Raw genomic sequence first — 26,556 nt, forward strand, 5'->3', positions numbered from 1 at the left:
TGATATTGTTGTTGTTTTGTTTATGTTTTTTTTGTTTTTATGGTTGAACTGGATGGACTTGTGTCTTTTTTCAACCTGACTAACTATGTAACTATAACTATGTCCCTTGTTCTTAATATGTAGCAGAGCTTTGCCTCCTATATGGGCCAAGCCATGAACCAGGACTTAGTGTACCTCACTATACTTAAAGGGGTTGTAAACCCTCATGTTTTTTCACTTTAATGCATCCTATTCATTAAGGTGAAAAAACTTCTGTCACTGACCTGCCCCCCCGTTTTACTCACCATAGTTCTATGATTCACACGCCGGATACGCGCTCTTCCCCTCTGCCTGTTGTCTCTTGATTGGTTAGATTAATAGCAGCGCAGCCATTGACTCCCGCTGCTGTCAATCAAATCCAATGAGGCGGGCAATGGGGGTGGAGGCGGGACCAAGTCCAGCATTCTGTGTCTATGGATGCAAAATGCTGGACTCGGGAGCACGCCCGCAAGGTGACCCCCTGGGAGAGCACTTCTCCTAGGGGGTTATACGATACAGGGAGGAGCTACCATGGCCACCGGGGGACCTCAGAAGACGAGGATTGGGGCCACTCTATGCAAAACGACCTGCACAGTGGAGGTAAGTGTGACATGTTTGTTATTTAAAAAAAGCCTTACAATCACTTTAATGCAATTCCCCTTCTTCTTAATGTATAGGATGACTGCTGAGTCCAACCTGCAGAGTTTGCCCTCCTATATTGGGCCAAGCCATAAATTATGGAAATAGAACAGGGTGGCTTCACAAAGTTCACAACTCCCGTCAGATTCTTGGAAATCAACATTTACCTTGACACATTACATGACCCTACAATGATTGTATTAAAGCGGAGGTTCACCCGAAATTTTGACTTTGGCTCAAGTAAACTAGCAGGCAGAGACAATAATGAATCCATTGTTTGTTTTTAATGGCGATCCTTACCTTAGTCCTGCAGCAGTTTCTCCCCTGTCACTCAATATTCCCCGCGGGAGTGGGCGTTCCTAATCACATACTGCGCTTCACGAGTTGCCGAAAGAAGCCGAACGTCGGTGCGGCTCTATACGGCGCATGCGCACCGACGTTCGGATTCTTTCAGCAACTCGTGACGCGCAGTATGCGCCGGTCAGAAGCACGTCAATCACAGCCTGTGATTAGGAACGCCCACTCCCAAGGGAAAGCCGGGGGTCAAAATAGCGCTATACCGGTATGTACGAAAAAAAAAAAAAACAACAGCATACTGTTGGTCTCCTAGGTCGGCTCCATGTATTGTTAGAATATTTTTTTAGGGTGAACCGCCGCTTTAAGGTGACTGAATTACCTTTGAGGCTTTAACTCTTAAGCCTCGTACACACGGGTGAAACACATCGTTTTCCTCGTCGAGTTCCTTGTTAGGCTGTCGCGAAACTCGACAAGCCAATTTTCTACATTGGCTCGTCGAGTTTCTCGACAGTTTCCTCGACGAAAATGTACACACGACCGGTTGCCTCGGCAAAAAAATATCTCCCAGCAAGTTTCTTGCTGGTTTTTGCCGAGAAACTCAGTCGTGTGTACGAGGCCTTAGGAATGAGTTTTCCCTCCTATGTTGGGCCAAGCCATGAATTATGGAAAGAGAATTGGTGTTGCTTAACAAACTTTCACACCTCCCATGTCACGTCCTTGGAAATCAACATCTGTCTTGACACATTACATGACCCTACAATGATTGGATTAAGGTGACTGAGTTACCTTTGAGGCTTTGACTCTTGAGTCTGTTCCTGACACTTATGCTGCGTACACACGACTGTTATTCATGTCATGGAAAAGAAACAAAGTTTTTCTCAACGTGATTCCTCTTTAGCCTGCCTTGTATACACACGATCGTGAATAAAAAATGCAAAAGCAAAGCGCGGTGACGTACAACACGTACGACGGCACTATAAAGGGGAAGTTCCATTCGAATGGCGCCACCCTTTGGGCTGATTATGCAAATTTCCCTTCTCATAACTTGCTTCTGAGCATGAGCGTTTTTTTCTCCATCGTTAAAGCCCACACGCGACCGTTTTTCATGACGAGAAAAACGACGACGTGAAAAACTAAGAGAAAAAATAGAGCAGGTTCTAGATTTTTAATGCCCATTTTTCTTGTCGCGAAAAATGCTCTGGAGCCTACACACGACCGTTTTTCACGACCAATTTTATAAATTGCATTTTTCTCGTCATGAAAAACGGTCGTGTGTATGCGGCATTAGAAAGAAGAAGTCCCCAGGATTTCTGTCTTGACACATTACAGGACCCTACAATGATTGGAATAAGGTGATTGAGTTACCTTTGAGGCTTTAAGTCTTGGGAATGATCCTGACTCATTAGAACCGAGAAAGTCCCTTGGATTAGCAAGTAAAACCTCCTCAACAATCCATGATTAATTAATATTAGCTATACCAGGGCTCAAAATTTCAAGTCCTGAGCTACTAGCCAGGCCTCAAGGCGTACTCGCCACCAGTTGCCCCACCCAACCCCTACCATGTCCCGCCCCCAATCCCGCCCCTAGACACGCCCTCATAAATCTCATGAAATGGCACTTCAATGTTTTATGCAGAATTAAGTCATAAAAATAAATATTAACAACAACTTTATCCATGCCCAAAAATGCAGCCTGCCCATGTCTACCAATGCAGCATGTGTACCCAGTGCAGCAAAATGTCCCCATTTTGCAGCTAGAGTTCCCCCACCACATCGCAGCCAGAGTTCCCCCACAATTGCAGCCAGGAGTCCCCCCCCCCCCCACATTACAGCCAGGAGTTCCCCCCACATTGCAGTCAGGAGTTCTCCCCACATTGCAGCCAGGAGTCCCCCCCCACATTACAGCCAGGAGTTCCCCCCACATTGCAGTCAGGAGTTCCCCCCACATTGCAGCCAGGAGTTCCCCCCACATTGCAGCCAGGAGGTCCCCCCACATTGCAGCCAGGAGGTCCCCCCACATTGCAGCCAGGAGGTCCCCCCACATTGCAGCCAGGAGTTCCCCCCACATTGCAGCCAGGAGTTCCCCCCACATTGCAACCAGGAGTTCCCCCCACATTACAGCCTACCTGTGCTGCTGAGTAGGAGAGGAGCCAGAGCCGAGCCACCGCCGCCGCCTGTTTGTTAATAGCGCGGGGAACATTACAGCTTTCAAATCAATAGCTGCCGCCGCCGCGAGCGTCATATACAACCCCTTCCCCTTGTCCGGGAAACTTTGATAGACAGGTCACCCATCCAATCCTGGGATGGGTGATCTCTCTATGAAAAAAATGCCCAGAAAAGGGGGAGGCGCTGTATATGACACGCACGGCGGGGAACACAGCTATTGAATTGATGCTGTAATGTTCCTGCGCTATTAACAAACAGGCGGCGGCGCGACTCTCCTCTGCTTGCTCGCCCCCGCTCCCAGGCAGCACACACTCGCCAGCCCTCAAAATTTACTCGCAAAATGCGAGCAGGCGAGTTAAATTTTGAAGGGCTGAGCTATACTATGACTTTGATAAATGAGAACATTCACAGACATATCTCTAACAAGGCTTGTATATTGAGTCTCACCACCAATTATATTGGGTTGATATTCTGGTTAACGGTCAATATAGATGTTGAAGAAACATTTTGTGTGAGCGCAAGATAGTGTCAAAGCCTCCATCTTTCTTCAGTTTGACGTAAATAGCTGCTTTTATGCCTCTTGTGAACCAGTTGTCCTCTTAGGTCCACTAAGTGCACCTCACTATCCTGAAAGGAATGACCCTTCATTTTAATGTGTAGGAAGGTTGTTGAGTCCAACCTACAGAGTTTTCCCTCCTATATTGGACCAAGCCATGAATTATGGAAATTGAATTGGTGTTGCGTAACAAACTTTCACACCTCCTGTCACGTTCTTGGAAATCAACATCTGTCTTGACACATTACATGACCCTACAATGATTGGATTAAGGTGATTGAGTTACCTTTGAGGCTTTACCTCTTGGGGATATTCCTGACACTCATTAGAACCAAGGAAGTCCACTGGATTAGCAATAAAACCTCCTTAGAAATCCAGAACAAGTTCAAGTGACCAATAATTAGCTAATAGGCCAATAGGCTATACTATGACTTTGATAAATGAGAACATTCACAGACATATCTCTAACAAGGGAGTCTCTGGAAGGGGTGCCTGGTTTGAAAAATCAGTGCTCCCGGCTGTAGGTCCGTGTGAGGCCTCGTACACACGGCCGAGGAACTCGACGTGCCAAACACGTCGAGTTCCTCGGCGAGTTCAGCCCTGAAGCCGCCGAGGAGCTCGGCGGGCCGAGAGCTCCCATAGAACAACGAGAAAATAGAGAACATGTTCTCTATTTTCTCGACGAGTTCCTCGGCGGCTCCATCGGGCCGAAAGTGTACACACGACAGAGTTTCTCGGCAGAATCAGGCTCTGACCGAGTTTCTCGCCGAATTCTGCCGAGAAACTCTGTCGTGTGTACGAGGCCTCAGTGTCTCACCGCCCATTATATTGGGTTGATGTTCTGGTTAACAATCAATATAGATGTTAAAGAAGCATTGCGTGTGAGCGCAAGATAGTGTCAAAGCCTCCATCTTTCTTCAGGGATGGTCATCCCAGTTTGATGTAAATAGCTGTTTTTATGCCTCTTGTGAACCAGTTGTCCTCTTAGGTCCGCTAAGTGCACCACACTATCCTTAAAGGAGTGACCCTTCTTTTTAATGTGTAGGAAGGTTGTTGAGTCCAACCTGCAGAGTTTGCCCTCCTATATTTGGCCAAACAATGAATTATGGAAAGAGAATTGGTGTTGCTTAACCACTTGGCGACCACTGCACGACTATATACGTCAGCAGAATGGCACGCCTGGGCATATGGACATATATATACGTCCCCTTTAAGAAGTGGCATTGTGGGCACACGAGCGCCCCTGCCGGCTCATGCACACACACGCCGCGAGCTCCGTGAGTGTGACCGCGGTTCCAGTGGACTCATTGGGGCAGATTCACATAGATCGCCGCAAATTTGTGCGGGTGTAACGTATCTGATTTACGGTACGCCTCCGCAAGTTTTTTCAGGCAAGTGCTTTATTCACAAAGCACTTGCCTGTAAAGTTGTGGCGGCGTAGCGTAAATCACCCGGCGGAATTCAAATTCGGCGGGTAGGGGGCGTGTATCATTTAAATGAAGCGCGTCCCCGCGCCAAACGAACTGCGCATGCGCCGTCCGTAAAATATCCCAGTGTGCATTGCTCCAAATGACGTCGCAAGGACGTCATTGGTTTCGACGTGAACGTAAATGACGTCCAGCCCCATTCACGGACGACTTACGCAAACAACGTAAATTTTTAAAATTTTGACGCGGGAACGACGGCCATACTTAACATTGGCTGCGTCTCATAGACCCAGGGGCAACTTTACGCCGGGAAAAGCCTAACGTAAACATCAGAACTTTACTGCGTCGGCCGCGCGTACGTTCGGGAATTCACGTATCTAGCTAATTTGCATACTCAACGCGGAATTCGACGGAAGCGCCACCTAGCGGTCAAAAAAGGGCACAGTGACATGCACAGTGGCAACAATGGGCACAGTGGCGACAATAAAAGGGCACAGTGGTGACAATTGGCACAGTGGCGACAATTGAGGGGCACAGTGACTGCGTTTGATGGCATGGCACAGTGACTGCGTTTGATGGCATGGCACAGTGGTGCAAATTGATGGCATAGTGACTGCATTTGATGGCATGGCACAGTGGTGATAATTGATGGCACAGTGGCTGCATTTGATGGCATGGCACAGTGGTGACAATTGATGGCACAGTGGTGACAATTGATGGCAAAGTGGCTGCGTTTGATGGCATGGCACAGTGGTGACAATTGATGGCACAGTGGCTGCATTTGATGGGCACAGTGAGGCTGCAATTTTTTTTCTTTTTTCGTTTGCGCCCCCCCAAAAATTTTGAGCACCAGCCGCCACTGCTCTTGGGGCTGTTCCTGACACTCATTAGAAACAAGAAGTCCCCTGGATTAGCAACAAAACCTCTTCAACAATCTAGAACAAGCCCATTTGACCATGACTAATATTAGCCATACTATGACTTGGATGAATGAGAACATTCACAGACGCATCTCTAACAAGGCTTGTATATTGAGTCAATGTCACACCGCCAATTTATATTGGGTTGATGTTCTGGTTAACGATCAATAAAGCCTTAACCTTATAAGACACGTTCTTGGGTTAGCGCAGAAATGGCTTCCATAATGATTCCCTCGCCATAAACAGACCATCTGTCACGTGTCTGCAAAACAGGTAAAGCACAAAATAATCTAATTTTCCGGCCAGCGCAGGCACATTTGCTTGGTGTCTCTTTCCTGATTGGCTTTTAGCGCGACGCTAAAGAATAAAATGTTTTTTTCCTTCAGCCGGCATCGGGTTATTTCTGGAAAGAAATCTAAGGAGGACAGCCAGGAATTCTAATGCGAGAGACTAAAAATTAGATTTTCAATTCTGAGTTACGATTCAGTTATAAGGTTTTTAAGACGAGCGTTCCAAATCTTACTCCGCATCTGGCAGAAGGAAGAAGCGCAGACGGATTTATGACATATTATCTTTATCGCTTACATCAAAATCTGTCCAATTTTATTCCAAAATAAGTAAACAACGCAAAAGCGGCTCCAGACAAACATTATACCTAATAACAGTATATAAAGTAATACGAGATCTAAGTTGTACAGACCTCATCTGGAATATGCAGTTCAGTTTTGGGCTCCAGTTCTCAGAAAGGATATCAGGGAACTGGAGAAAGTGCAGAGAAGGGCAACCAAACTGATAAGAGGCATGGAGGAGCTCAGCTATGAGGAAAGATAGAGGAACTGAATTTAGTCACTCTTGAGAAGAGGAGATTAACCACTTAAGCCCCGGACCATTTTCTGCTGTCAATCACATCCAGTGACGTGACGCGGCGCGCCGAGGGGTGGGGCCGAGTGATACAGTGAGCGGCTATGGCCGCTCGCTGTATCACGGGGGGCGCGCCCGCAATTACTGATCACCATGCGAGCTCTCTCACATTACTGTGGTGAGTAATTGCGGGGAGGACCAGAGACAGCCACCGAGGGACCCCCAGAAGAGGAGGATCGGGGCCACTCTGTGCAAAACGAACTGCACAGTGGAGGTAAGTATAACATGTTTGTTATTTTGAATGACATTTTTTTTCTTTACTAACGCTTTAAGGTTGGATTTTGCTCATCCAAAACATTGGATACATTTACAGCTGGAAATTGCATGTTGCCAAATATTCTGTATCATCCATTTCTGATTAATTGTTTGGAGGGAAAACAGACGTCACATGTCCATCGAGATCCATGGATTGTCCCCAAAAAATATTATTGGAATCGCTGAATGAAATCCTGGATGGCTGTGATGTCACACATGGGGAATAATGATGTCATTAAAGGATCTCCAGAAAATCTGTAAGGTTGCAAATGACATCATTAACATCGAACTACAGAGAGATATAAAAAGACGCTAAACAATGCAGCTCTGTGTTGTGTTTTAATAAAGTTAAATCCAAAAGCCGTATTAAATCCAAAAGCAAACATTTATTGTATTGCAGCCTGCCAATTATTAGATGTGATGGCTGCATTCGTTTTCTTTTTTTTAGGCTTTCTTTCTTTTGTTTTCATCTGGCGATCCAGCCATCGAGTCTGTTGTTTTTCAAAAGCACAAGGTCTTCAGCAGAATGTATCAGTTACATGAGACAAACCATTTACCACTGTGCTTACAATGATCAGTGTTTATTTATTTATATAAAACCTTTATCACAAAAGGAAGAAAAAAACTGTCTGCTATAACTGATTATACAGCACAGCGGAACCTCGGATTACGAGCATAATCCGTTCCAGGAGAATGCTCGTAATCCAAAGCGCTCGCATATCAAAGCGAGTTTCCCCATAGAAGTCAATGGAAACGAAAATAATTTGTTCCGCATTGACTTCTATGGCATGCAATACCGCATGTGGCCAGAGGTGGGGGGGCGCCGGAGAGCGTCGAAAATACTCGGAAAGTCCGATCGTGTGTATGAGGCATATAGGACCCAAGACATCTGCATCTTTAACCACTTAACGACCGCCGCACGACGATAGATACGTCGGCAGAATGGCACGACTGGGCAGATCGACGTATCGGCACGTCGTTTACATCTACCTAGCCCTGGGTCGCGGGCGCGTGCCCGCGCCCCGGCCCAAAGCTCCGGGACAGGGACCGCGAGACCCGATCGCCGCTGGGGTCCCGCGATCGGTCCCCGGAACTGAAGAATGGGGAGAGCCGTGTGTAAACATGGCTTCCCCATGCTTCACTGTGGCGGCAGCATCGATTGCGTCACATCCCTTTTATAGACGGACACAATCGATGACGTCAGACCTACAGCCACACCCCCCTACAGTTGTAAACATACACTAGGTGAAACATAACCCCTTCAGCGCCCCCTGTGCTTAACTCCCAAACTGCAACTGTCATTTCCACAATAAACAATGCAATTTAAATGCATTTTTTTGCTGTGAAAATGCCAATGGTCCCAAAAATGTGTAAAAATTGTCCGAAGTGTCCGCCATAATGTCGCAGTCACGAAAAAAAACGCTGATCGCCGCCAATAGTAGTAAAAAAAAAATATTAATAAAAATGCAATAAAACTATCCCCGATTTTGTAAACGCTATAAATTTTGCGCAAACCAACCGATAAACGATTATTGCAATTTTTTTTACCAAAAATAGGTAGAAGAATACGTATCGGCCTAAACTGAGGAAAAAAAAGGTTTTTTATATATTTTTGGGGGATATTTATTATAGCAAAAAGGAAAAAATATTGCATTTTTTTCAAAACTGTCGTTCTATTTTTGTTTATAGCGCAAAAAATAAAAACCGCAGAGGTGATCAAATACCACCAAAAGAAAGCTCTATTTGAGGGGAAAAAAGGACGCCAATTTTGTTTGGGAGCCACGTCGCACGACCGCGCAATTGTCTGTTAAAGCAACGCAGTGCCGAATCGCAAAACCTGGCCTGGGCATTTAGCTGCCTAAAGGTCCGGGGCTTAAGTGGTTAATGGAAGGACCTTCACCATTTCCAGCGTGAGGAGCTCAGGCATGGAATATTCATGGGACGTAGAATACACATTTTTGTAAAAAGTTTTGGCTTTAGACATACTGTACAATAATATGGAGTAGAGATGCACTGATACCGGTACCGGTGCCGATAGAAATTATTGGTACTTGCGCAAATGCTCCCGATACCAAAATTGATACTTTGCAATGCGATTTGCATCAATACAAAATGAATGGGCGCAAATCACACTGCAAAGGGTTAAATGCAATTTGAACAGGAATGCGGTGCGATTCCTGTCTGAATCCTGTCTGTGAATAGAAAGGGAAAAGCGCCATCTAGTGGGCAGTTTATCAAAAAAGTTAGAACAGTACATACTATGGGCCAGATCCACGAAGCAGTTACGCTGGCGTATCTATTGATACGCCGCGTAACTTCTAGGTTGCTCCGGCGTATCTTTGTTTTGTATCCACAAAACAAGATACACCTGAAGCTGGGCTAGATCCGACTGACGTACGTCTTAGTACACCGTCGGATCTAAGGTGCATATTTACGCTGGCCGCTAGGTGGCGCTTCCGTCGATTTCCGCTTCGAGTATGCAAATTAGCTAGATACGCCAATCCACAAACGTACGTCCGGCCGGCGCATTTTTTTACGTAGTTTCCGTAAGGCTTTTTTCAGCGTAACGTTACCCCTGCTATATGAGGCGTAGCGAATGTTAAGTATGGACGTCGGGCCAGCGTCTAAATTTTCCGTTGTGTACGTCGTTTTGCGTAAAACGTTCGCAAATAGGGCTTTGCGTAGAATGACATTCATGTCGAAAGCATTGGCTTGTTGTGGGTTAATTTGGAGCATGCGCACTGGGATACCCCCACGGACGGCGCATGCGCCGTTCAGAAAAAACGTCATTTACGTCGGGTCAAGACGTATTAACATAAAACACGCCCCCATCTCATCCATTTGAATTGCGCGCCCTTACGCCGACACAGATACACTACGCCGCCGTAACTTACGGAGCAAATTCTTTGTGGATACGGGAAATACGCTGTAAGTTACGGCGGCGCAGTGTATCTGAGATACTCTATGCCGGACGTAAAGAAGCGCCGAGGTACGTGGATCTGGCCCTATATCTGGCCAAATGCTAAATCTGCATAGGTGTCCCGGTCCTGCTGATGATAGCAAATCACGGTCGCTGGAGATGCTCACAGGGCTGAAGGAGATGTCTGGCGGTCCGCCCCCAAGCTGACATCACTTCCACCCTATACCCATGGGCAGTGGCATCGGGGGGTGGCAAACAGACCTCCCTACCCCCCTCCTGCCTGGTGGGTGGTACTCACGCGGTAGGGCTCTTGGCGGCGATGCAGAGCCAATGACGGCAGCCATCTCCCTTCCCCCTGTACCAGCCAATACAATCGCTTCTCCTCTCAGCCAATCACGCTCCTGCTGCTTCCTGATTGGCCAGGAGGAGAAGCAGGAAGATAATAGTTAATATTAAGTTGCTATTGTCACAAAAACGGGTAGGCTCGGGGTGCAGTGCTCTGCGCCCCGAGCCCACCATTTTTTAAAGCCAATTAGAGCCTTAATCATGTGCTTAAAAAAATAAAGAAAAACCATTGGAATCCATGCGTCCGGCGCCCCGCATGTAGATTAGGGGCCGGGCGCATGGAGTTGTCCGGCCGCCATAGGAGAGACCTATCAAAGTGGGCCAGTCTGGATGAAGTCCAGGGACAAATTTTCGTCCCAGTCCAGCCCTGGCATTAGGGTGTGCACCCCGAAACTCAAACACACACTACCAATCACTCATGATGTTCATTCAGAAAGAAAGGGGGCTGGTAAATTGCATACTTACCGGCCCCTTCCCTTATTCATCCTAAAACATCCCGGTGAGAGAGGAGAGAAGGGAAGCCGGCAGCGCTGCAGGGGGGAAAGGAGGGAGGAGCCAGGGCGGTAGCGGGAATCTGTGCTGTACAGGGTGATTAGGGTGTGCCTGGGCACACCTGGCACACCCTGTGCGCACACCTATGGTAGCCAATGTCTAAGCAGAAATAAGATTCAGTTTCAGATGGACACTTTGGGGCAGATCCACAGAGAGAGTACGCCGGCGTATCTACTGATACGCCGGCGTACTTTCAAATTTCCAGCGTCGTATCTTTAGTTAGAATCCTCAAACCCAAGATACGCCGGCATCTGGGTTTGATCCGACAGGCGTGCGGCTTTGTGCGCCTTCGGATCGTAGATGCAATACTTCGGCGTCCGCTGGGTGGAGTTTGCGTCGTTTTCCGCGTCGGGTATGCTAATTAGCTTTTTCCGACGATCCACGAACGTACGCGCGGCCGTCGCATTCTCTTACGTCGTCTCTAGTCGGCTTTTTGCGGCGTATAGTTAAAGCTGGTATTTTGCGGCGTATAGTTAGATTTGCCATGTTAAGTATGGCCGTCAATCCCGCGTCGAAATTTGAATTATTTTTTTGCGCAAGTCGTCCGTGAATAGGGATGGACGTAAGTCACGTCTAAGTTAAAAAAATGACGTCGTTTCGCGCAATGCACGACGGGAAATTTAGGGACGGCGCATGCGCAGTTCATTCGGCGCGGGGACGCGCTTCATTTAAATTAAAAACACGCCCCCTAATCGCCGATTTGAATTCCGCCGCCAGAAATACACTACGTCGCCGTAACTTACGGCGCAAAATCTTTAAGGATTCGAAATTACGCCAGGTAAGGTACGGCGGCGTAGCGTATCTCTGATACGCTGCGCTGATCTATTTCTATGTGAATCTGGCACCTTTAAATTTTAGGGTCTTGGTGGGGTTCTATAGACACATGGACTAGGTTGGTGGAGAGCGACTACTTACCTACACATGTGCCAGACTCATTGGCTTTTACATCTTTTTATTACTGCAAAAAAAGAAAATATAAAACAAAAACAAAATGAATCGACGATAATATAAGAAACAAAGCAAACAAAGTATTGTTAGGTTAGAGGAGGTTCTGGGCTTTCAGGTTCCTCTGAGGAACAACGTGGTAAGCAGCAAGGACAGCTTTACACAGAGGAGATGAAGGAACGTCCATTCTCTGATCTCCTCTGTGACGAATTCAAGAGGAACTGCAGTCTGCTCACATCATTTGTAATAAAAACACCATTCTGAAGCTTCCCTCCAACCACTTTGCATATCATTTTTATATATACTGGGCCATATTCTTAGAGATCTCCGGCGGCGTAACGTATGTCCTTTACGTTACTCCGCCGCAAGTTTAACTGGCAAGTGCCTGATTCCCAAACCACTTACCTGTAAACTTGCGGCGGCGTAGCGTAAAGTCCACCCGCGCAAGCACTCCTAATTCAAATGATCCTGGTAGGGGGGCGTGGATCATTTAAATTAGGCGCGCTCCCGCACCGATCGTAATGCGCATGCTCCGTCGGGTAAATTACCCGACGTGCATTGCGCTAAATGACGTCTCACGGACATCATTTGTTTTGACGGTAACGTAAATGGCGTCCATCGCCACCAGCGCCATTCACGGACGACTTACGCAAACGACGTTAAATTTTCAAATTTCGACGCGGGAACGACGGCCATACTTAACATTGAGTACGCCACCTAGGGGGCATGTTTATCTTTACGCCGCGTATCGCTTACGGAAACGACGTAAAATCACTACGACGGGCAAGCGTACGTTAGAGAATCGGCGTGACTAGTCATTTGCATATTCTACGCTGACCGCAAAGGAAACGCCACCTGGCGGTCAGCGTAGATATTGCCTGCGCCGTTGTATCTTAGGCATGTTTAAGTGTATCTCAGTTTGAGAATACACTTAAACATAGGACGGCCTTAGAATCGGACGTACGTCGGCGTATCTGCTGATACGCCGGCGTAAATTCTTTGAGAATATGGCCCAGTGTGATTCTGTTCCTTGTCAAATATGCTGCAGAAATCTCCATCCACTGAGTCTGGCTGCAGCCATTTTAACTGTGGGCAGCTGAAGCTGCTGCCTGTTCACTTAGTGGATTTACACAGACACACACCTCCAGCTCTGCAGCTTTCACCGGCCCTCTTATGACTCACCAACCCCTCCCTTCCTGGGAAACTCTCGCGAGAGTGAGAGAGAGAGAGAGCTGTGCGTGATGTCATAAGCCTAGGCTAATGACCAGACAAGAAACAGGAAGTGGGCTGTATAAGGGATTTACTGGAGGAAAAAAAAATGTTTTACTATCCAAAATTAAAACAACAACAACAAGGGCAGAAGATTTAATAAATGGAAAGATAAAAAAAAATGACTGAAGGTCCGCTTTAAGCTGCTTATCTGGCTGTCACAGCCAGGGAAGCAGCTAACCAAGCACAACCTGTGCTTGGTTAGCTATTCTAGAGGGCAGGGAGACACTGGGGTCCCTGATGTCTCCATAAAGATGACCTGCCACCTGCTCAAAGCTATCACACGTGGGGCTTGTTAGTCTCATTGTGATAGCAATAAAGTTAAATTAAAAAAAAGTGTAAAAAAAAAAAAAAAATGTTTTAACCACTTAAGGACCCCTTCACGCCGATATAAGTCGGCAGAATGGCACGGCTGGGCACAATCACGTACCTGTACGTGTCTCTTTAAGCCTAGCTGTAGGATCGCGAGCGCGACCGGCCCTAAGCACCGTGACCGCGCCCGCGGGACCCGATCACCGCCGGTGTCCCGCGATCGGTCCCCGGAGCTGAAGAACGGGGAGAGGTGAGTGTAAACACACCTTCCCCGTTCTTCACTGTGGCGCTGTCATTGATCGTCTGTTCCCTGATATAGGGAAAGACGAACAATGACGTCACACGTCAGCCCCGCCCCCCTACAGTTAGAAACACATATTAAGGTCACACTTAACCCCTACAGCGCCCCCTAGTGGTTAACTCCTAAACTGCAGTTGTCATTTTCACAGTAAACATTTTTATAGCACTTTTCGCTGTGAAAATGACAATGGTCCCAAAAATGTGTCAAAATTGTCCGAAGTGTCCGCCATAATGTCGCAGTCACGGAAAAAAAAATCGCTGATCGCCGCCATTAGTAGTAAAAAAAAAATATATTAATTAAAATGCAATAAAACTATCCCCTATTTTGTAAACGCTATAAATGTTGCGCAAACCAATCAATAAACGCTTATTGCGATTTTTTTTTACCAAAATATGTAGAAGAATACGTATCGGCCTAAACTGAGGAAAAATATTTTTTTATATATATTTTTGGGGGATATTTATTATAGCAAAAAGTAAAAAATATTGAATTTTTTTTTAAATTGTCGCTCTATTTTTGCTTATAGCGCAAAAAATAAAAACCGCAGAGGTGATCAAATACCACCAAAAGAAAGCTCTATTTGTGGGAAAAAAAGGACGCCAATTTTGTTTGGGAGCCACGTCGCACGACCGCGCAATTGTCAGTTAAAGCGACACAGTGCCGAATCGCAAAAAAAGGGGACAGGTCCTTAACCTGCATAACGGTCCGGGGGTCTTAAGTGGTTAATGTAAAAGTGGAGTTCTACTATAATGGAAACCTGCACTAAAGCAACAAATGATCCGGAATGGACCTACCTGTGAGAGATACGGCAACGGTAAGGCCAAAGACGAGGCTTAATTTAAGGATATTCAGGTATTCTACAACCTGGTAGGCCATGGCTTCGTACTTTGGAATACCTGAAAGTACAATAAAAAACACATGTGATCCTCTAATACAGAGCAGCCGATATCAGGCAGGAATGTCTTCAAGGTGGAATGACTCCTATACATTGGTGGGAGCCGCCAGGCCTATTTTTCAGACTCCGTGGCCCGGATTCAGATACAATAGAGTATCTATCGGCGGGCGTAACGTATCTCAGATACGTTACGCCGCCGTAAATTAGGGCGCAAGTTTCTTATTCAGAAAGAACTTGCGCCCTAAGTTACGGCGGCGTAACGTATGTGCTCCGGCGTAAGCCCGCCTAATTCAAATGTGGATGATGTGGGCGTGTTTTATTTAAATTGCATGTGACCCCACGTATTTGACGGCATGCGCCGTTCGTGAAAGAATCCCAGTGCGCATGCTCGAAATTACGCCGCAAATCGTCAATGCTTTAGACGTGAACGTAACTTTCGTACAGCCCTATTCGCGAACGACTTACGCAAACGACGTAAAATTTTGTTCAATATATTTTTATTTTTTCTTAAAGGGGCAATTTTTTTTTTTTTTTTAGAGGTCCCCCTGGCCCTGGTTGGCAACCCCCCCTTTTTTTTTATAAAAAAAAATATATATTTTTCAATATATTTTTATTACATTTTTCTATTCAACGGGCAATTTTTTTTAGGGGTCCAGAGGTCCCCTGGGCCCCCCTCCCGCTTCTCAATTTGCGGCAGCCCCCCCCCCCCCGCTTCTCAATTTCAGGAGGCAGCACCAACCCCCCCCCCCCCCCCCCCCCCAGGTTATCTGCTCCAGGGGGCCCATGCCTGAAGCTGTGTAAGGGGCCCCATAATTCATGATGGCGGCCCTGGCTATGGGATCTCAATTGTCACAGGTTGATCATGAGCTGTGTGGCAATCTGATTGGCTGCACAGTGCTGATGTCATCGGGAGCCTGGGCTTAATTTAAGGATATTCAGGTATTCTACAACCTGGTACGCCATGGCTTTGAAGCAGATAAGCAGAGCTTCCCCCTTTGGGTGGAGCTCCGCTTTAATGTACGTTCCAACATTTTTTAATGAACTGCCCACTAGATGGCGCTTCTCCTTTTCTTTACAGACACACAGGAACAGTGGGGGAAATCGCATGTGATTCTTTGCAGTGCGTTTTGTGACAATTTACTACTACTTTATAGATGAAAAAAAATAATTTAAAATTGGTGTTTTACATGAAAATAAGCTCAGATCTTGGCTAATTTTTTTATAAAAATATATATATTTTTTTTACAATAGGGACGCATTTCCAAATGTTGTATAAAAGGTGGAGTATGCCTTTAAGCTACTAAAGAACAGTGGGCCAGATTCAGGTACATCTGCGGCGGCGTAACGTATGACAATTAACGTTACACCGCCGCAAGTTTTCCGTGCAAGTGCTTGATTCACAAAGCACTTGCCTGTAAACTTGCGGCGGCGTAGCGTAAAGCCGTCCGGCGCAAGCCCGCCTAATTCAAATGGGGCGTGTATCATTTAAATTAGGCGCGTTCCCGCGCCGAACGTACTGCGCATGCTCCGTTTTGAAATTTCCCGCCGTGCTTTGCGCGAAATGACGTCGCACCAACGTAATTTTTTGAACGGCGACGTGCGTTACATCCTTTCCTATTTACGGACGTCTTACGCAAAAAAATAAAAAAATTCAAATTCGACGTGGGAACGACGGCCATACTTTAACATGGCTAGTCTAAATATAAGCCATTGAAATAGTAGTCACAACTTTACGACGGGAAAAGCCGACTAGCGACGACGTAAGAGAATGCGACGACCGCGCGTACCTTCGTGGATCGCCGTAAACAGCTAATTAGCATACCCGACGCGGAAAACGACGCAAACTCCACCCAGCGGGCGCCAAAGTATTGCATCCTAAGATCCGAAGGCGTACGAAGCCGTACGCCGGTCGGATCTTAGCCAAATGCTGTTGTATCTTTGTTTGAGAATTCAAAATAAAGATACGACGCGGCAAATTTGAAAGTACGCCGGAGTATCAGCAGATACGCCGGCGTACTCTCACTGTGAATCTGGCCCAGTACGTGTATTGACCGTGCACGTTCGTGTATTGATCTGCTGCCATCTAGAGGCCGATCCTTAATGTTACCTCAGGCGGGTGTTTAGGCTGAGCCGAAAGTGGGTTCTATTCAGCGTCATCGCAGGAGAGATGGGAGCAATAATTACCGTATAAGACCAGCAGACAAAGGTAGCATGTCTCTAGCACACCATATGGAGGCCTATTCAATAAAACAGTGCAAGGAACAAAATATTCCAAATACAAAGGAAAGTACTTATAAATGCTATATATACTTTAAATACATCGATTTAATTGTATATACGTACTCATAATTTGAATATATTTATATATACACAAACCTATAGCAACTTTTCAGAATGTATTCTATCATGGAAAGCACAGTGTATTAAAAACTATTTACATTATTTTTTTTTTAAATAAAATAATTATTTTTCTTTTTGTTCTTTCTTGCCTCTCGGTGTTGCTGAACTCTCCCAGCCTCTTCTAGCTACTTAAAAAAGCAAAGCCATATGATTTTTTTTTTTTTGGTGCATTTGCTTTTTTTATTTCTTAATTTAAATAAAAAAATTGCAATTAGGGTGCATTTATAAATTTTATAGAAAAGGGTGGTCCTCTATTGATCTGCTGTCATCTTATGAACGGTTCAAACAAATTTTACCTATGAATTGTGAAATGTAAAGAGATAGTACACCTTTTGAAAAAAATAATAATATTAATAATAATAATAAATGTTTCAACAATAAAAAATATAAAAAAAATGTGCAATTAAAGACAAAATGTTGCAAATGCAAAGGAAAATACTTAGAAATGCTATATATTTTAAATATAAATATATTTATTTATTTATTTATATATATATATATATATATATATATATATATATGTATATATATATATATATAGTTTAACGATATCAATTTATTTGTATATATTTATATATACACAAACCTATAGCAACTTTTCAGAATTTATTCTGTCATGGAAAGCATGGTGTATTAAAAAACAATTTTTTTTTTTAATAAAATACTTTTTCTTTTTGTTCTTTTTTGCCTCTCAGTGTTGCTGAACTCTTCCAGCCTCTTCTAGCTACTTGAAAAAAACAAAGCCATATTTTTTTGTTGTTTGTTTTGTTTTTTTTGGTGCATTTCCTTTTTTTTATTTTTTAAATATTTATTTTTGCAATAAGGGTGAATTTATAAATTTTATAGAGAAGGTGGAATATGCCTTCAAGCTACATCAGTTGCACCTTCCTCTAATGATCTGCTGCCATCTTATGTACGGTTCAAACTATTTTTGCCTATGAATTATGAAATTTAAAGAGATAGTCCACCTTTAAAAAAAATAAAAATAATAATAAATGTTCCAACAATAATAATAATAATAAAAAAAAAATGTGCATGACTAAGGGCAAAATGATTTTTTTTTCGGGGGGGGGGGGTAGAGTGGAGAGGGATTGGAGCACCTGTCAGGTTTTTATTGCTGTCAGTGCCCCTGTTATGGATATTCACCCTCTATATTTTCACCAAAAGTGAAAGAAAATCCAGAATCTTGGGTTGTCCCCAGAACAGGAATAGAGGGGAAATGTTCCAATGAGGACACTAGGACCACGTCACTTTGGAGGGATTTCCTGTTTGGGACAGGAAGTGAAGGAAAATCTCCCCAATGGGACACAGATAGCAAAAAAACTCCTGGCAGGGGTTATAATTAGCTGGTTATTGAATAATTATGAGCTGGAAGCTTCTTGTATCAGCAATTAGCTTTACTTTCATGAAGAAATACATTACATGCCTTTTATCATCATGGAACAGGAAGAGAACACAAATACGTGGATATAACACAATGGGAATGGTACTTCCTCTGATTACCTTAAAGCGGGGGTTCACCCTGTTAAAAAAAAAAAAAATGTTTTTTTTTATTAGACCATTACATTCGGCATCGTAGCGCGAGCTACGGTATGCCGGTCTTACATTTTTTATCCCCGTACTCACTGTGCTATGGCTCATTGAAGATTCCGGGGAATGGGCGTTCCTATGGTGAGAGAAGGTGATTGACGGCCGGCCCTGGCACGTCACGCTTCTCCGGAAATAGCCAAAATAGGCTTGGCTATTCACGGCGCCTGCGCATAGCCTGTGCGCAGGCGCCGTGAAGAGCCGAGACCTACTCCGGCTGTCTTCGGGGAGCGTGACGTGCCAGAGCCGGCCGTCAATCATCCTCCCTCTCCATAGGCACGCCCATTCCCCGCGGGAGTCGGATTCTTCAATCATCGATAGCACAGTGAGTACGGGGATTAAAAATTTAAGACCGGCATACCGTAGCTCGCGCTACGATGCCGAATGTAATGGTCTAATGATGTGAAGGAGGGTGAACCACCGCTTTAACATAGATAACACACTATTATACTACAGTGCCACCTGCTGGATATATAGGTATAATGCATATACACAGTCACAGTATGACTATGTAAAGAGATTGCTGTTCTTCCAACAGTTATAAACCCCCCCCCCCCCCCCCCCCCCCCCATCTCTATATAAAATGAATTTAGCTAAATTCATGCGGGTGAAATGCGTTGAAATTCTGCCTTGTCTTCATCGCAAACCCGGGTTGGTACGTAGGGTTGGGGGTCCTGAAATGTGATGCCGTTTCATGTTACCCCCTAAATGTGGGTTTAATCTGAAACATGGCTCCAAAGAAAATTTTGATGAACTTTGATAAAAACTGGTAATTTTACAGATCAATAAATGAAATGTTGGTAAAATCGCTTTTTTTTTCATCCCAGTCCATGAACGCAGCACTTACCATGGGAGTAGCTGGCGTAGAGCGGCTCTGAGAGAGAAAGGTGGTGAACGATGCAGAGTATCTCCAGCCGCTGCAGTTGGAATCCTGATGGGAGGACGAGAGGGAGGTCAGCCTGAGCAACGCCATGCTGGGACTTCCATATCCGTAGGGGTCCCGTTTCTGGAAGGGAGAGATCAGTGCTGTTCCAGCTCATGGTGATGTCCCCAGGGTAGAATCCAGAAGTCCTGCAGGCTAGGGTCATTCCGTCCTCGCTATTTGTTGTCACCTTTAGGTAAATTTCTGGTTGCGATGGATGAGCTGTTAAAAAATAATAGCAGTAGTTTAGGTCAGGGTTTGTCAACCAGGGTTCAATGGAACCGTAGAGTTCCTCCAGAGGTTATCAGGGGTTCCTTGGAACCTTAGGGCTCCTCCAGAGGTTACCAGGGGTTCCATGGAACTGTAGAGTTCCTCCAGAGGTTATCTGGGGTTCCTTGGAACCTTAGGGTTCCTCCAGAGGTTACCAGGGGTTCCATGGATCTGTAGAGTTCCTCCAGAGGTTACCAGGGGTTTCATGGAACTGTAGAGTTCCTCCAGAGGTTACCAGGGGTTTCATGGAACTGTAGAGTTCCTCCAGAGGTTATCTGGGGTTCCTTGGAACCTTAGGGTTCCTCCAGAGATTACCAGGGGTTCCATGGAACTGTAGAGTTCCTCCAGAGGTTACCAAGGGTTTAATGGAACTGTAGAGTTCCTCCAGAGGTTACCAGGGGTTTCATGGAACTGTAGAGTTCCTCCAGAGGTTATCTGGGGTTCCTTGGAACCTTAGGGTTCCTCCAGAGGTTACCAGGGGTTCCATGGAACTGTAGAGTTCCTCCAGAGGTTACCAGGGGTTTCATGGAACTGTAGAGTTCCTCCAGAGGTTATCTGGGGTTCCTTGGAACCTTAGGGTTCATCCAGAGGTTACCAGGGGTTCCATGGAACTGTAGAGTTCCTCCAGAGGTTATATGGGGTTTCGGGTTTCTTGGAACCTTAGGGTTCCTCCAGAGGGTACCAGGGGTTCCATGGAACTGTAAGGCTCCTCCAGATGTTACCAGGGGTTCCTTGAGCAATGAGCTATTTCTGCCTCTCAGATACATTCCCACTGTCACCTTTCATCTTTTTAGATATCTGTAAGGGGGAAACGCTCCGCCTCCATGGGAGGCCTTCCCGCCAACTGCTGTCTGTTCGCGTTGACTTAAATAGGAAAGGTTGGGGCCACCGGGAAACGTAACCGGGTGACCCCGCCCCCTTCTGACGTCATGAATTTGAAACCACAGTAATAGTGCTTTTGGAATTTAAAAATATTTTTTACCTGCAGCTAGCATAAGTACCTGAATCCATTTTGATATTGGCCTCCCACCATCCCTCTATATATAACCTCAATGACTTGCACTGAGCTAAGAGGACCTGTCATGCTGTGCAGTAATGCAGTCAACACTGTTCTACTATCAAGCAGAAGTGTGTTTTTATTATGAATTTAGTTTATATACTTGGAAAACAATGTAGAACCAGGCAATGCAAATAAAATTAAAGAATAAAAATCACAGTAACATTAAAAAATATAACAATATTTAGAATAAAAAAAAAACAACAATAATTCTGGTATTATTACAGTTCTGCCTCGTTGGCTGAGAAAATGTAACGCTCGCTATTAATTTAATCTTCTTGACCGTAATTGTTGTTGGTTTAAATAAAACGATCCGCTCTCTGTGTTATCTAAACCAATAAAAGAGTCATTTCCGGCCATAAAAACGAGTCAGTCCTGTCTCTACTTACCATCATTTATTTTATTAATGTCTTGGGGATTATTATTGTTGGGGGGTGGGTGAAAGTGCTAAATTCTTAAAGCTAACACACCAAAATACGGATCTTTATTCCAGCCACATGACTAATAATCTCCGATCTCATTGGACTCGGCTGAAAAATAACCATCACTTTTTGGAAAAAGAGAATCATATTCTAGAGCGGTGTTAGCTTTGTGAATGGAGGCTTATAACGAGCGTATGTCCGGACATGGCTAGGGATTTAACCACTTCAATACCGGGCACATTAAGAAGCATGTAAAAAATTGATCCGGCCGGCTCCTCGATATGCCTGCCCGTCTTCCGGGTTCAGCTGGTAACGCGGTGACGTCAGAACGTCGCCTGCCCAAGGACTGTAGATCTTATCGTATGGACTGTTCATTAACTGGATTTTTGTATGATCACATCTGTTATTGGTTTCTCTATTTATCCACGTGGGGGCACTTTTATTGATGTTTAGTCATTTTTATTCATATTATCAATTAATGCACTTCACTTTATATAGTGGTATCTTTATATTGATTCTTTATTTAGCGCAGCTGTCGTTTTGCTTACTTATTTGTTTTTGGTGTAATATAACACTGTTTAGCTGCTGCTGGTTATCTTTGAATGAGCGCAATATTTTTTCTATTACTGTGTAAATGTGACTGGCAGGGAAGGGGTTAACACCAGGGGGCGCTGAAGGGGTTAATATGTTCCCTAAAGTGTGTTCTAACTGTAGGGGGGAGGGGACTCACAAGGGAAGGAGACCGATGTGTGTTCCTCTGTGGGAACGCACATCGGTCTCCTCACCGCTGACAGGACGTGGATCTGTGTGTTTACATACACAGATCCATGGTCCTGCCGTGATTGCGGGCAATCGCGGGTGCCCGGCGGACATCGTGGCCTCAGGGCACGCGCACCGTGTCGCGAGCAATGCCGGGTCCCGGGAAGGTTCCCGCCGACGTCATTTTACAATGACTCGGTAGGGAAATTGTTAATCAACGCTGTTTTTTTTTGTTTTGTTTTGTTTTTTGTTTTGCTAAATAAATTATATAACACTGAAAATTGAGAAAAAAATAGTTTTCTTAATTTCTGCTATAAAAATTTGAAAATAAATAATTTTTTATAAATTTATTCTGCTACATTTCTTTGGTGAAAATAACCCAAATCAGTGTATATTATTTAGTCTGTAGATTGAAAGTACAAAGAAAAAAATAATAATAACAATTGTGTTAGAATTTTTTTTTTTTTTTTTTTTTATTCCTTTTTTTTTCCAATACTCTGTGACCAGAGCAATATAATGTTACCATAATAATACTACTACGCTTGGGAAGTGATCAGTATTTTTTTTTTCCTCACTATGAATGCTTATAGCAGTGAATTTCATTGGTATAAGCAAGCATTTTACTGAATTAAATTAATTAGTTCACTTTGTTTTCTTAAAGATTAGTTATGATTGGCCACAGCTAATTACATGGTACAGATGGGCTTTGATTGGCCCTCTCTGTACCATGTAATCACTGTGATCAATCACAGCTAGCAACACCACACCTCCAAACTGTTTGAGATGGGAATGAGGGACACCTACTAGCAAAAGCATGTAGGCATAGGACACGCCCCCTGCCATGCCCCCTTAAAGGAGTATTGACCTAAAAAAAAGATTAGTTAAACCCACAAGGACTTTTTTTTACCACTACTATTCCTTTATATTGGCTTTTGAAATTTACAAGTGCAACAATTTAGAAACTGCATGAAAGGTTTAGCTCTGTAAAACACTTTTTGGAAGATAAAAAGTGCATTCTATATAGAACTATAGAGATCAGAGCAAAATGAGGGACAAATGAGAAGGAAAGAGGAACAGAGGGACATTGTTTTTAAATCAGGGACAGCTGGGAGCTATGCAACACAATCATAAACAATGGATGGCAAGAAAGGAAGCAATCCATTGTTTACAATTGTCATGTGATCTGCTGTGATTGGTCACAGCAATCACAAGGTACTGGCAATGGGCAGGTATACTGATTAGTCATTGGCTGTATCCCTCACATGACCACCCATGATCGATGACAGTCCCGCCCACTTGTAATTTTTCTATAGGCCGAGCGGGAACTGGTTAAGGTTGAACTCTGGGATTTTTCTGTAGGGAAAGATTAAAGTATCTATCAAGTTTTTATAGCCGTCGTTGACCCTGTGGTCCCTCCCTTTCTGTGCCCTATCGCCCGCAATGGGAAGCGAGAGAAAGTCTTAGATTGGAAGCATAGAAATACAGAAAAGAGCACCAGACCAAAAAGAGTCCAAGATCATTTTAATTGTTGGTAAAAAAAGTAATATAAAAAGAAACAACCAACGTGTTTCGGGGCAGCACCACCCTTTCTTTATCAGAGCTCGACACAGGATAAAACTGGGATGGACCAAGAGACAGCGGCTTCACAGATCTAAGTTATAACCAACATTCAACTCTCCACATGAAGTAACAACTTGACAACAGTTGCTGAGCAGCAATGTGTTAAGTCGTAATGAAGGAGGAGTGGTGTCTCCCCTGAAACGTGTTGCCTGTTTTATGTAAGACTTTTTTTAACTAACAATTAAATCGATCTTGAACTCTTTTTAATACGTGAATCTGGCCAAACATCTGTCTTTCATTGTCCTCTTATTCTATGAGACCTCCTGCTCACTTCCTGTCCCAGTGACCTCACAGGAAGTGAGGGACAATCTTACCATTGGGGGCACAGACAGTGCTAAAATTAGATATTGAATTAAAGGATATGTTCTGTAGCATTTGGCTTAACCTGAAAATCTTCTGGTTGATATATTCTTTGGGGTAGATTCAGCTAGGGGCGCGCACTGCTACGGAGGCGCAGCGTACAGTTTTTACGCTACGCCTCCGTAAATTACTTGAGCTACGCTTCATTCACGAAGCATTTGCTCCGTAATTTGCAGGGGGCGTTTCGTAAAAGTGGCCGGCGTAAGCGCGCGTAATTTAAATGATCCCGTAGGGGGCGTGGATCATTTAAATTAGGCACGTTCCCGCGTCGAACGTACTGCGCATGCTCCGTCGGGAAAATTTCCCGACGTGCATTCCGGTAAATGACGTCGCAAGGATGTCATTTGCTTCGACGTGAACGTAAATGGCGTCCAGCGCCATTTACGATTCACTTACGCAAACAACGTAAAATTCGAAAATCGTGACGCGGGAACGACGTGTATACTTAACATTGGCTGAGCCTCCTAATAGCAGGAGCAGCCTTACGCAGAAAGAGACAAACACAAACGACGTAAAACTCGAACGCCGGGCGCGCGTACGTTTGTGAATCGCCGTGAGCATGCAATTTGCATACTCTACGCTGACCACTACGGGAACGCCACCTAGCGGCCATCGTAAGAATGCAGCCTAAGATACGACGGCATAAGAGCCTTATGCCAGTCATATCTTAGGCTACAGTCAGCGTATCGAGCTTTCTGAATACAGAAAGTCGATACGCCGGCGCTACTTAGCAATTACGCTGCGTATCTATGGATACGCAGGCGTAATTGCTTGCTGAATCCACCCCACTGTTCATAATGATTAAAGACCAGCAGATCTTCTAAGCCTTCCCCCACTCTATCGACAACTAACAAAACACACTTTTGGCTGGGGATCCTCTTCAAATGTGTAACCATATTGTCTTGAAGACTTTCTTACTGTACACGATGAGGCGAGTGCCGTTCCCTTGCTCCTCCTCCTTCTCCCACATCAGGACTTTGCAGTAGTAGATCCCCGCGTCTTCCCCGCTGATGTTACTGATGATCAGTGATCCGTCTCCCTCGCTCAGGAAAGTCTGTGGGTAGGTGAGCGAGAATCGACCTTTCAGAGGGACGAATTGATGGGAACTCACGTTTTCCTCGGGGGCGGTCCTATACCATGAGACAGCCCCTTTCACACGATGCTCAGATGCTGAGAACAGACAGCTTAGCTTAGCCTGGTCCCCCTGGGCTACGATCAACGACGGGGGCGACTGAGTCACATTGAGATCGGTCAGTGCTGGAGAGATAAGAAAATATATGGGGGTGTTATAATACACATAAAAATGATATTCTCAGCAACCAATAAATGCTCAGAGCAAATTAGGCTTCATTTCCATGGACGTTTTTGGACGTTTTTACAGCCACTTTTCTGAGCGTTTTTTGCAGCTTAAAAACGGCTCTCCATGTTAGTCTATGGCCTCATGCCCACCATGATGTTTTTGAGCTGTAGATGGCTGAGCCGTTTTAAAGCTGCAAAAAAAAAAACAGGACCAGTGCGTTCTGAAGCTCCAGCGTTAGAGCTGTAAAAACGCCAGACGTTCACAAACGCGCAAAAACGCTACCGCTGCGTTTTTGAGCTCCAGCTAAAAAAAAGATAAAAAAAAAAAAAAACATGGACAGGCGTTTTTAAGCCGTAAAAAAGGTTTAAAAAAGTGTCTGTAAAAACGTCCATGGAAATGAAGCCTTATAGTTACACTGACTAACAATACAAAACTGTTGAAAAAAAAAAAGAAAGAAAATAAATAATAATAATAAACTACTAGTAGTAATAGTAATAGTTTATGATTATTTTTATCATTAGTAAATGATAAAAAAAATCATAAACTATTACTATTACTACTAATTATAATAATAATAATAAACTACTACTGCTACTACTACTACTACTACTACTTCTTCTAATAATAATAATAATAATAATAATAATAATACAAATAACAATATACTACTACTAACAATAATAATTTGAATAATGATTATAAAAATTATAATAAAAATGTATTATAAAAATGATAATAATAAACTGCTACTATAAATAATAATACTGCTAAAATGAATAAAATACTAATAATAATAATGATACAAATAATAATATACAGTAATACTACTTCTACTACTACTAATAATAATAATGATACAAATAATAATATACAGTAATACTACTTCTACTACTACTAATAATAATAATGATACAAATAATAATATACAGTAATACTACTTATAGTACTACTACTACTAATAATAATAATAATGATACAAATAATAATATACAGTAATACTACTACTACTAATAATAATAATAATGATACAAATAATAATATACAGTAATACTACTTATAGTACTACTACTACTACTAATAATAATACATAATAATTTCTAATAATAATCATAATAAACTACT

At 44.0% G+C, this 26,556-nt stretch overlaps 1 protein-coding gene across 1 annotated transcript; it reads right to left on the reverse strand.

The window, feature by feature from the left end:
- Nucleotides 1-7,160: 7,160 nt before the first annotated feature.
- Nucleotides 7,161-25,392, reverse strand: LOC120916000 (H-2 class I histocompatibility antigen, alpha chain-like). The gene is made up of 5 exons (XM_040326842.1): nucleotides 25,053-25,392; nucleotides 19,572-19,868; nucleotides 14,637-14,738; nucleotides 11,931-11,973; nucleotides 7,161-7,453 (listed from the first exon to the last, which is right to left on the reverse strand). The coding sequence occupies exons 1-4, from the start codon at nucleotides 25,102-25,104 to the stop codon at nucleotides 11,948-11,950; spliced, it is 477 nt and encodes a 158-aa protein (XP_040182776.1). The 5' UTR covers nucleotides 25,105-25,392; the 3' UTR covers nucleotides 7,161-7,453; nucleotides 11,931-11,947.
- Between the last annotated feature and the right edge of the window lie 1,164 nt (nucleotides 25,393-26,556).

Source organism: Rana temporaria, chromosome 10 (genome assembly GCF_905171775.1).
Source record: "Rana temporaria chromosome 10, aRanTem1.1, whole genome shotgun sequence".
Classification (NCBI taxonomy): Eukaryota; Metazoa; Chordata; class Amphibia; order Anura; family Ranidae; genus Rana; species Rana temporaria.

Bases quoted from the DNA above. Each gene is read 5' to 3' on its own strand.
- LOC120916000 (XM_040326842.1), bottom strand. From the start codon at position 25,104: ATGTGGGAGAAGGAGGAGGAGCAAGGGAACGGCACTCGCCTCATCGTG. The intron at 19,869-25,052 runs GTAAGAAAGTCT...ATTTTTTAACAG, and splicing joins CACTCGCCTCATCGTGTACA to CTCATCCATCGCAACCAGAA. The intron at 14,739-19,571 runs GTAAGTGCTGCG...TTGTACTTTCAG, and splicing joins CTACGCCAGCTACTCCCATG to GTATTCCAAAGTACGAAGCC.